The sequence below is a fragment of the Tasmannia lanceolata genome, unplaced genomic scaffold (assembly GCF_043159265.1).
Source record: "Tasmannia lanceolata isolate RefF3 unplaced genomic scaffold, GAP_Taslan_0.1 ptg000048l, whole genome shotgun sequence".
NCBI classification, from domain to species: Eukaryota; Viridiplantae; Streptophyta; class Magnoliopsida; order Canellales; family Winteraceae; genus Tasmannia; species Tasmannia lanceolata.
The window spans coordinates 1,027,044-1,038,874 of NW_027518725.1; the positions used below are offsets into that span (position 1 = coordinate 1,027,044).

General features: G+C 39.7%; 1 protein-coding gene across 1 annotated transcript; it reads right to left on the bottom strand.

The window, feature by feature from the left end:
* Nucleotides 1-1,646: 1,646 nt before the first annotated feature.
* LOC143864278 (V-type proton ATPase subunit c1) lies at nt 1,647-8,530 on the bottom strand. Its single transcript, XM_077375191.1, has 3 exons — nt 8,342-8,530; nt 7,949-8,234; nt 1,647-2,100 (listed from the first exon to the last, which is right to left on the bottom strand). The coding sequence occupies exons 1-3, from the start codon at nt 8,415-8,417 to the stop codon at nt 1,968-1,970; spliced, it is 495 nt and encodes a 164-aa protein (XP_077231306.1). The 5' UTR covers nt 8,418-8,530; the 3' UTR covers nt 1,647-1,967.
* Between the last annotated feature and the right edge of the window lie 3,301 nt (nt 8,531-11,831).

Below are 11,831 nucleotides of genomic sequence, written 5' to 3' on the forward strand. Positions count from 1 at the left end.
CTTGAGAAACCCTCAGACGAGGCAATAAATACAAGCTTAGGTGGAAAAGTTCAAAAGCTCATGAGACTTAAGCCGGATGATGTTGTGGCATTACCTTTTAATCGGAGTTGGGGTTTCCCTTTTATAAGAAGAGGTTCTAGGGATCACGGGCAGGTGACGTGACTGCTAGCATGGGTGATGGTATGAGGCTCGTACAACCTTTTGGGGACTACAGGTCGGCACTGTGATGGCCGATGTGACATCATAGAGTCCTTTATCAAGGATGGGATGACAGGTACGTGTTCATACGGCCCTTCATCATATAATTTCTCATGAATTGAGTTCTTTAAATTTCTTCCTCACCTTTTTTTTGTTTAGAAATTAGAATTTCAAGCTTCCAATTGCCACCAAAATTGGTGAACCTTCTGATCCAAAGACTGATGCCCTCTTTGGATGCTACTAAAATTTGATTTAATTTTGTTTCGAAGGGATTTGCTATGGACCATCGCAGAAGACATTTCGCGCAGGGGCTGATTCATGAGAGAGCAGCCACCTCATGAATAAGACAAAATCAGTTGAAAGGTGAGCCAATGTGGCTATACTCTCTCATGCAACAGCCCAAAATGCCTTCTGGGATGGACCCTAGAAAACCCTTGCAAATAATCATATTTAGCTTCAAAACCAGCATCTATTTGTCTCAGTTTCCTGCTGTGCAAACATTAGGATCATTTCCCTGCACACAAGCCACAACCAACAGCCGCAGGGCCCAGAAAACAATCTGATTAGATGATCCTCAGCACCTAGCTGATGGTTCTTTTGCTCGATGAATCATCCAATCAATGCAATTTTTAAGAAGAACTCAAGACATCGGATGATAGTGAAGGGATATATTTGCACCCTTTTCTTCCCTCGTCCAACCCCTCCTAGTGCATTTATGACTTACCCCTTTACACTAGAAGGAGGTGGCCAAAGGAAGGGAAAAGGGCAAATATATATCACTTCTCTAAATAATATCAAGAATATATAGCAATATTGTCGTAATTATTCTTGCGGTAAAAAAAAAATTATAAATATGTCTCCATGATTTTTCAAAATCTTGGAAAAATTTCCGGATTATGTCGTTTTATAAAAAATTGGCAAAATATCACAACATTTTCAAAAAAGTGACTGATATGGACTATCATGCTTTGATAACTAGTCGAACTCACCTTGTCTTTTCTTTTAAAATTAGCAGGGGAATTCTAATAGCTTTTGACACCTAGTTAAATAATAAACGACAAGGTGAGTTCGTCTCGTTATCAATACATGTGAGTGCAAGTATCAGTAGCCAGATTGAACACGTCGGAGATATTTGTGAGAATGGATCAAACTAAACTGTGCCCCAAGGAAAATGGGTCACTCGAGAACACTGCAGCATTGCCCCTTATTCAATATAGAGTTCTTAAATGTCAAAAGGTTTCATTTCGAAAAGAAAAAAATGTCAAAAGGTTCTTCACATGGTCTACTGAAATAAGAATTTATTCTTTTGTAGATGATGAGCAAGTGATTAAGTAAGCAAAACAGAAATCTGGCTGAGGACCACCACCTAGCCAAAATTCAACCACTGGATTTTGGGTAGAAATCCTCAGCTTGCCACATTGAAAATGAACAAAAGGTTACTGATCAAATACAAGAAGTCTGGCTAGTACAGACTGATAACTTATATACCATCCAAAATAGAACATCTACAAGATAAAAGCATAGAGACAAGCAGCATCAGTATCACAAGCTTTTTTATTTTCTTAAGGAACCACTCCTACTTCTACAAGCAGCTCAGTAAAACGACTAAATAAAAATTGCTTTTATCTGTCCACATTGAAGAATTTAAGATAATACAGAAAGTGTTTTTGAGTTACTAACCTGACAAGAAATGAAAGTAGAACAAGAACCCATGAACCACATGAGAGAACCAGATACTCCTCTTTCCCTTTCTCCTCTACCCTCTGCCCTTAATCTGCTCTTGACTGGCCTGCTCGAGATGACAGAATAATGCCCACAATGAGGCCATATAGAGCCAGTGCTTCAGCAAAAATGAGGATAAGGATCATTCCAACAAAGAGTTTTGGCTGCTGTGCATTGGCTCTGCAATATATTTTCTAAATTGTTATGGTAAGGTCACAAAAATAATCTTCACAAATATAAATTTGGTTTCTTCAACAAAGAGATATATATTGTCTTCTGGTGGAAAATGCATAACTTGAACACCGGCAGTTGAAGAAGGAAGATCTGAAGGCTTTTAAGGAATTTATAGAAAGCGCACTGCTACAAGCTGTGGTGAATGCTCTAGAATGGGGATCAATTCAATTTTGCAGAACATTGCAAGAACCACCTTTTAAAAATATTGACTTGATAGGGAACCACTGATGCTCAACACTAGTTATTCTTAACTAGATAGCCTAGAAGAAATCAAATAATTGACTCATCGCCCCATAGCCTCCTAGACGTAGGATTTTGTGGAACATGTCACTCTCTGGCTTGTATGGGATAGTCACAAATATTTGTCTCGGAAATTTCTCGGGAAGGGTGTATCTAGGGATATTTTAAATTTTTTTTGTTAATTTCGGGCTAACATTGGGAAAAAATGGGAAATAAAATATTTAAAAATATAAATTTAAGAACAAAATTAGGAAAACAAATAATATCGGAATTTATCGGGATATTTTCGTGATATTTTTACAATAAAAATAAAATATGAAGATATCTCGGTGAGTTTTGAGAAGCTCAGTAAAATCTTGGGATTTTGTCGTTTTTTATCAAAACATCGTTAAATATCATGATATTTTCGAAAATATCAGAGATATTTGTGACTACCGTATGGAAGGAAATGAAAAAGAATTTTTTTAAAGGCGATGATTTTTCGCCCCCTGTAGGATAATGCGCCCCCCTTTTAACATGATTTGATGTCAAAAAGCGTTAAAAGTCTGCCCACAATTCACGTTAAAAGGGGGCGCATTATCCTACCGGGTAAGAGAGAGAGAGAGAGAGAGAGAGAGAGAGAGAGAGAGAGAGAGAGGGGGAGGGGGGGGGGTTGAAAAAATCATTTCCCTTCTTTAAAGGTGTATCAAATGGTGCGCACGGTATTCAGGGGTGAATCTTCTCTGTAGACTGAATCTACTTTCGGTGGGATTTCGGTGACCTCCTTCCACGGGACTTAGGAGGAGTGTTTTCGTTGAGGGACCTCATCCTAAATGGGACTCACCTCCTCTCGGGAGTTTGAAGCTGAACTAGAAGGTTCGAGTATTAGTAATCATGGCCCCACTGACATTGGGACTTCTGAGGAACGCTGCTAGAGAGGTGCTCTGAGCTTTTTCTAGCAGTGAAGAGCTCAGAGCACTGTCGTTTGTTTGTCTCGAGATTATTCTCCCTTCCGGTGATTACACAGTTGCACTTAATTCAAATTCTGCTTTGCAGATCCAGATCTCCATCCACAAATCGGCTGCTTCCAGCTGATCTTGCACTTCGTCTTCGGGCGATTACCCCATTGAAGTGAGATTTTGCACCCATGTTATGATTACTGCTCAGCTTTTTCTGCTAGTTCACTCAACGGAGAAAAAGAAATCAAATGATGAGAGGAGCAGAAACTATTGGTCTAGAAGAGAAGTTTCAATGTCGTATCAATCTTTCAACTTTTTGGAGTTATGTTTCCCGCGATACCCTTTTTCCAGTTCCCGCACGAGCCGCACAAACAAAAAATCGTTAACCTAAGGTTCTGGATTTCTTAATAGAAGAAGATGGAGATAGGACGGATAGGAAGAGGGACTTCGATCAGCCATGGGATTGGAAAGCAAATTCCAAATATCTCCGATCTCATCATCGATCAGTGTTTTTAATACTAGCTGTTTGAATTGGAATCCCTATCCAACTCAAAGACCTACAATTGGGCCTATTGATGCGCCCCCTTCCCGCAACTAACACCTATACATGATGTTATTTATGCTCTCCCTTGATTTTCTGGTGAGGCCATGTGGTCTTTACCCTAACATTGATTACCCACCAATGCTGTGAATCAATGATTGTTACTGGAGGGAGGGATATGCTCAATATTTAGAGGGTCTTTTTTGTTGTCCATCTTCTAGACGATCCTGGGTGTATATTTATACATTCAACATCCGATTTTTCTCACCCTAACATTGATTACACACCAATGCTTTGAATCGATGAACATTACTGGAGGGAGGGGTATGCTCAACGTTTCAGGCTTCTTTTCTATTGTCTATCTCCTAGACGATCCTGGGTGTAGATTTTTACACTCAGCATCTGATTTTTCCCAGGTGGTTTTTGCTTCCTTTATTTGATTGAGTTGGAGATAAACTCCAACTCAACCTAGCCAAAGAAGTAGCCCGTTGTTGGGCCCCTTCCTTGCCACATATCCTGTGGTTTGATGCTCCCGGTCATATCAAGTGAGGCCATGTGGCCATCAACCCAACACCAAGGTTTTAAATTCCGGTTTTGGTCGACACTGAAACGAAAACATTTAAGTTTCGGTGGAAATCTAGAAAAATTGCGAAAATATATGGAAACATGTGTCAATGATAAATTTTAATATGAAACCAAGGGAAATGCTAGAATAAGCACAAATACATGCTTAGAAACCATCACATAAGCAAAAAAGCCATCCATAATAGCTCGATCACAACGAACACCTAGTGACATGCATTGTCGCACATGTTGGAACGGTAAAGTCAATAAAGAAGTATAGCGTAATGAAATATAAGAAAGTACAATGACCAGTCTCCCCTCCAAGGAACCCAACTCTATGTCAATACCACATGAGTTAAGGGGTATTATTGGTCCCATGCCGATCAAACATCCCATGCATAAGATACAATTACTTGTTGTGCAGTTCAATGATGTTAACATCTTTCCATTTTTTGTCGTTTCGACCATTTTATTGAATTACGAGAATTTCGGTTGGAAATAATGGCGTGAAAGGAATTCATTGAGATTTCATTTCAGTGGGGACGTTTCAACCATTTCGATCAAACATCCCATGCCGATCAATCATCCCATGCATAAGATACAGTTACTTTGTTGTGCAGTTCAATGATGTTGATATCTTTCCGTTTTTGTTGTTTTGACCATTTCGATTGAATTTCGAGAATTTCGGTCGGAAATAATGATGTGAAAGGAATTCATTGAGATCTCATTTCTGTGGGTACGAACACAAAAACATTTCGATCATTTCGCGGAAATTTAAAATCATGCCCAATACGAGGTATCTAATGTGGGAAAAAGGCAAAACAAAGAACATTCACTATCAAACAAGGAGTTAGCTAACTAGAGATCTATACACAAAAAGCAGATTGCCACACTGCAATTCTAATCTAAATCAATCACTAAAAACAAAAATCAATCATTGTCTTAAATTTTTTGTTTTTTTAGCAGGTTCAAAGCGATTGTAAAATACCTACAAAGTTGAAGGAAAAGTTTTATAAGACAACTGTGAGGCCAGTCATGTTGTATGGCTCAGAATGTTGGGCTACCAAGAAGCAGCATGTGCATAAGATGAGTATAGCGGAGATGCGAATGCTTAGATGGATGTACGGCCACACAAGGTTAGATCGAATTAAAAATGAAGACATCCGTAAAAAGGTGGGGGTGGCACCAATTGAGGAGAAGAAGAAGAGAGCACCGCTTTAGATGGTTTGGGCAAATCCAACATAGGCCTTTGGATGCTCCAGTGAGAATAAGTGACTCGTGCCAAGTTGATGGAGTAAAATGAGGTAGGGGCAGACTAAAAACAACTTAGGTAGAAACAGTGAGGAAAGACTTGAGGGCTAAGAATATAACAGAGAACATGACCTTGGATAGGATAGAATGGAAGAAAATGATTCATGTAGACGAACCCAACTAATATCAGGATTAGACATAGTCAATTTGAGCCGGGTAAATCCTTTCACCTTCTTCATGAAAATTTTCTAAAGGATTCATTAGCCAACCCCAACTAGTTTGGGACAAAGGCTTTGTTGAGTTGAGATTCATTAGCCGACCCCAACTAGTTTGGGACAATGGCTTAGTTGAGTTGAGTTGAGTTGAGTAAACAGGCCCAAAGTCATGACAAATCGGTCAATTTAAAATTTTGATTTCAGGAACCAACAAAAACAGATCAACGCAGAGATGACCTACAAATTGAATCAACACAACCATGAGTAAGAAGAACAAAAATCAACAAAACAAATGAACATGATTTCAACATCCTAAACAATTAGATGCTAGAAACATCTTTTTTTTTTTTTGAATGGTAGCTATGAAGCACGGGTACGACACGACACGGGTACGTGGGTACGTGATTTGCCAAAAAAACAGGGTGCGGGTACGTTCGGGTATGCCGAATATAATAATATATTTTAATATTTTATTATATATTTATAAAAATTTTAAAAAAAATATCTGTAGAGGAATCAAATAACAATAACATCACCAAAATGAAAATTTCTAATATTACTCTTAATTTCATAAGTGATTAAGTTTCATATTTCATAACATGAGGCATCAATACATCATTCATTAGAAAAAAAAGTCTGTCACCAGTGTGTTGACCAGTGCCTGACAAGATGAATAATTTTTAGAGACCAAATTATGAGATTTTTTTTACCGGACTTTTGGGATTTAATAATGTTTGGACAAAATAGATTTTATGAATTTTTAAAATTTGAAAAATACCCCACCGTTTAGAAGTTAAAATTTTGACCCGACCCTTTTTCTTTGAATTTTGTACTAGAACTGGAGAGTTGACTTTTTTTCCTTTTAGATTTGGGTGTTGAAACTATTTTTAATAAATCCAAAAGGGGGGTATTCCGTTATTTACATGGACAATAAATTTTGTAAATTTACAAGAGAGAAGTACAGGAGAGGAAAGAGAAGCAGCAGGAAGAAGCAGGACGTGTCGGGTACGCGCCACGCGTACCCGACACGCAAAACTAGTTTTTTTTATTTTTAAAAGGGGACGTACCCCGGACGTACCCGGGGCGTACCCGGACGTACCCGCACCCCATACGTGTCGGGTGCGGGTGCGGGAGCCCCGGGAGAGTACCCGTGCTTCATAGAATGGTAGATACCAGAAACATCATAAAACAAAGAAAGAAAGTCGGTTCTTTTTACCATTTCTAAGGAAACTTGTTATGTGCCTAGATGGGTCCCACTTGGGGTGGAATAAATTAGTTTGCTTTCTAGTTGTTTGGTATGAATACAAATCTTAGAGATAAGGTTTATTTAGATTGACTTGGGTGGGAGTTTTAGAGGAAGTGCTGAAGTGAATTTTCTATAAATAACACGCAATGCAAGCGGTCTTTTCAAATTAATGAAGAATTTCAAACTCAAAACTGTGCTTCTGCACACAGGAGACTGACCCTTCCCTAGAAGTGGGTTGAGAGGACGCCACCATGTTCTGTGTTCAAGTCACGAGAGGGGCGACCTGTGAGAGGAGACAGAGGACAACCTGGTAAAAAGCCAAAGTGAAAGTCAACAGAGTGAAGTCAAGTTGCCACAGAGTGGGCCACCACAAAAGGGGCGACATGTGAAAAGGGCTACTTGGAAAAAAAAGGCCACATGATGGTATGTTACGGTCCTGAATGGGGCCTGCCTAGGTATGGGACTAGGTGGGACTAGGTGGGATCCAGCCCGGTATGTGACAGGTTTAAAGGGCCTAGCCTAGCGTGTTCCATCAGCTGTGGAGCTTTTGGCGTATTGGTTAGGTACCTAACATCTTCCCCATGAGAAGATAAATCCTGTTGCAAACTGATTTCGGTTTATAACAAAACTTAAATCCAAAAAATCCCAAATAGGAACATCATACAACCATTAAAACACATCAGCATTTCAAAATACAATTATAAACAAAAAGACAATACAAATCATCTGTCCTTAACAATCAGAAAACAAAATCAAAGGGCAAGGAAGAGAGAGAGAGAGAGAGAGAGAGAGAGAGAACCTGACTCCAGCATCACCGACGATTCCGATTGCCATTCCAGCAGAAAGCCCAGCGAGACCACAAGCAAGACCAGACGAGAGATGTGCATACCCATCAAAAAGATAATAAGATTTAGCCTTAGGGTTTATCCCAGTACTGATTATAACAGCAATAATCAGTCCGTAAATACCCAAAACACCAGCCATAACAACAGGAACAATCGATTTCATGACGAGCTCAGGCCTCATAACCCCCATTGAGGCCACGCCTACGCCGCTCTTTGCCGTTCCATATGCCGCACCCATGCCTGAGAAAAAAGAGATGGAGATTGGATAGATTCATACTAGAGAAAAACCCTAGAAACAGAAAATAAAGAGAATAAGAAGGGAAAAAAACCCTAGAAAGTGAATTTACAGGAAAAGACGAGGGCTGCCGCGGCTCCGAGGAATCCAAAGAACGGGGCAGTTTCGTCTCCGCTGAAAGTAGACATTTTTTTACTGGTGGATTTTGCAGAGAGAGAACGATGTTGATCGGATCTCAGAAATGTTCTTCTTCTTCCCCCTCTCTCCCTACCGGGTTCGGTCGTGGATTCGTGTGCGGGTGGAAGAGATAGATTCGCCACTAATAGCGTAATCATATATTCGCCACTTTTTTTTTCTACTTGAAACAGCCCCCGTAGTGTAAATGAGTAGTCATAGATAAACTAGATGGGGCTGTCCAAAATAATAATAATCTTTAGGGAAGTGATAAATCGACCCTATGTGCCTATACGAGAGATAGACACTCTTGTTTGGTTGCTTGTAGATGGGAGATTAGGAGAAGAAGAAATGGAAGATGGGGAGAAGATTAGGAGGAAGATTTATGAGTAGTGTTTGGTTGCATAAGGAAATTAGCGGAAGATGTAGGGTGTCGTTATCAAAATATAGGGTGGAAGAGAGAGAAAGAGAGAAAAAGAATAAGACAAGAATCTTCTCCTAATTCCCCACACAAATTTCTCCATTTTGGTAAAAAGGGGAGAAAATTATGGGGGGAACATCTCCGCCATGTAGGCGTCACCTAGGATAAAATGCAATAATGATGTCTAGAAGTTGTCTAGTGGTCAAAGGTCTAAATGACAACCAAACATGCATTGGGGAGATCTTTGGAAGATCTCAAGCATTTGAAACTCCTACAATGCCCCCAAAATGAGCAACCAAACAGCGCATATAATAGGGGTCGATTTAAGATATTTGGTGGTCGATTTATATCTGCCCAATTTTTATAACTCGGTGAGATAATTTGGGCACCCATAAATGGACCCCCAAATATCTTAAATCGACCCCCTATGTCTCTGTCTCTCTCCTTTGGGAGAGAAAGAGAGAGAGAGAGAGAGAGAGTGTTTGTGTGTGTGTGTGTGAGCTTGTGTGTCTAGGGGTGCAATTTGGGTCGGGCTCAACCCAAACTCGATGGGTTCAACTCGATTTTAGCTCGGGCTGGGTTGGCATTTTCTCGGGTTGGGTTGGGTTGGGTTGGGGTTGGGAAAAGCCAACCCGATTTCATTTCGGGTTGGGTTAGGGTTGAGGCCTTGGCAACCCAATCCGACCACTGTCCTCTAGTTTTCTCATGGTTTTCTAAGATTATGTATTTTTCTATTTGGCCCGCGATGAACCCGAACCCAACCCGACTCAAACCCGACCCGATTTGGAGGTGGGTTGGGTTAGGGTTGACCATCCTCAACCCGAGGGTTGGGTTGGGTGAATGCTATCTCAGGTTGGGGTTGGGCTCAACCCGACCCGAGTTGCACCCATAAGAAAGACATAGAGGGGGGTCGATTTAAGATATAAGGGGGTAGATTTATCACTCCCTGATAATATTTATGGAAGGATGAAATAGCATAGACCTATAGATCAGAAGGTTAGGATCATCTCATGGAGAGGATCTATGGAGTCTAATAAATGAACGGTTTGGATCATCCTATGAAGTAGGTCCCATTGTACTTTTTTGAAAAATTATGGAATTCATATTAAAACTCAAGAAGATATATACCTCAACCTTAAGGGGCCGTTTGGATATGTGGATTTTACAATCTTGGATTTCCTCAAAATCGTAGTTGAGAGATGAGAGAAGGGGGCTGCCTATTCACTTTTCTTTAGAATCTTAGATTTTAAGTAAACCCTCCCACATCCTGATAGTTCTAAAACCTGGAAACATGGGATGATCTCCGGCGACGGAAAGAAGGGCAAGAAAACAAAAAACAACGGCTAGTCTCCTTTCGTCTCCGAACTACGATTTGGAGGAAATCTAGGATTCTAAAATCCACATATCCAAACAGCCCCTAAAGTTCTAGGTTCAATCCACGCTTACCTACAAAAAAAAAAAATTAAAACAAAAACAAAAACACAATCTTGAGTTCCTCCTAGCGTACCTGCATACATGTGTGATCAAGTCAATGATTTGGCAGATCTTGTTTACACCCATTTTTTAAATTTAAAATTGGCCACATGGGACTGAGTCATTGGTTGAATATTTATCCGTTAAGAATTAGAACAATTATTCACTAACGGTCATTTTCTCAAACTCTCAATGAATTAAAATTCAATATTCAAATGTAGGTTCCCTCCCAACGATATGAAGCACTTGTAAATTACAATAAAATCTATACAAGGGGATGATCACGTCCAAGGAAGAGGTCCCATAGCCAACATCGAACACGTCTTAAGTGGTCTTTACAAGTAACCTTTACTTTTCATCAGTTGTAGTTCAATGCAAGTATTGAAGACTTTACGGAATGAATTCATCCTATCCAATGAGCATTTCTCCTTAATTCTCTCTCCATCGCATGTTTGTATTGTTTTATTAGGAGTATAATCGGATTCTTGTCAACTTCCTGCAAGTCGTTTGCATTCTTCGTGCATCTATCTTACAACCATTACTTTGGCACCCCAACCTTAGAAAGCCCGCCCAATGAAGAAGTAATTTTCCCTTTTTTCTTTTCAATCACATGAAATCCAATCTCAGGAAACAGAATCGATTACCTCGAATTGAATTTTGAACTCTCGGCACGCCCACACATTCAACACAAATCATACCTTACTCCACACACAACAAAGCACCTTTGCATGCATGCATGCTAGAGAACACACTGTGGAATTACTTTGTCGTCGTAGCTCTAGTACATGTGTACCTTTCCACATGCAAAATTGGGGCGCAAAGGTGAAAAGTACAAAGGTACTTAGACTCTTTGCATTCAACACACTCCACACACATCAAAACACCTTTGCACTTCACATTGCACACGCTAGAGAACACACCATGTGGCATTACTCCAAACGCAAAATCAGATCGGATTAAGCTTTTATTATAAAAAAAAGATTTGGAATCAAACCGAATCCGACCCCATTTTGTGGTAAAAGCTCAACCCGAATTCCAAAAAATTGACCCCAGTTTCGCTCCTATGTACAAGGGTCGTAGTGTTGTGTATACTGGTTACATAACTCTTTTTCAGATACTGAATATTGGATGGTATTGCATATTTCACATCCACCAAAGGTGGGAATGTCCTGTGCCTATCAAAATAAATAAATATTTTCTTCATGCTTAGATGCTTGTGCAAATTTCATGTGTTTATTAAGGCTTTGCAAGTTGTAGGAGCAACGAGAGTTGAAGAAACAAAAGAAAATATAGACGAGGGCTAGAAATCTTTAGAACTCCATCATTTCACTTCTCATAGCATCTAATGTATCAAAAATAATTGTAACTGCAAGTTAATGAAGATACCTAATAGAGAGAATTCAAGGTAACTTAACTCTCAATAGTCAATCCTACAGCTCAAGCCGGGTTGGGTCAGGATGAGGAGGATTACCCAAACCCAACCCGCTTTAAATCTCATAATCCTAACCCAACCAATCTAACCTTATTTTTCAAA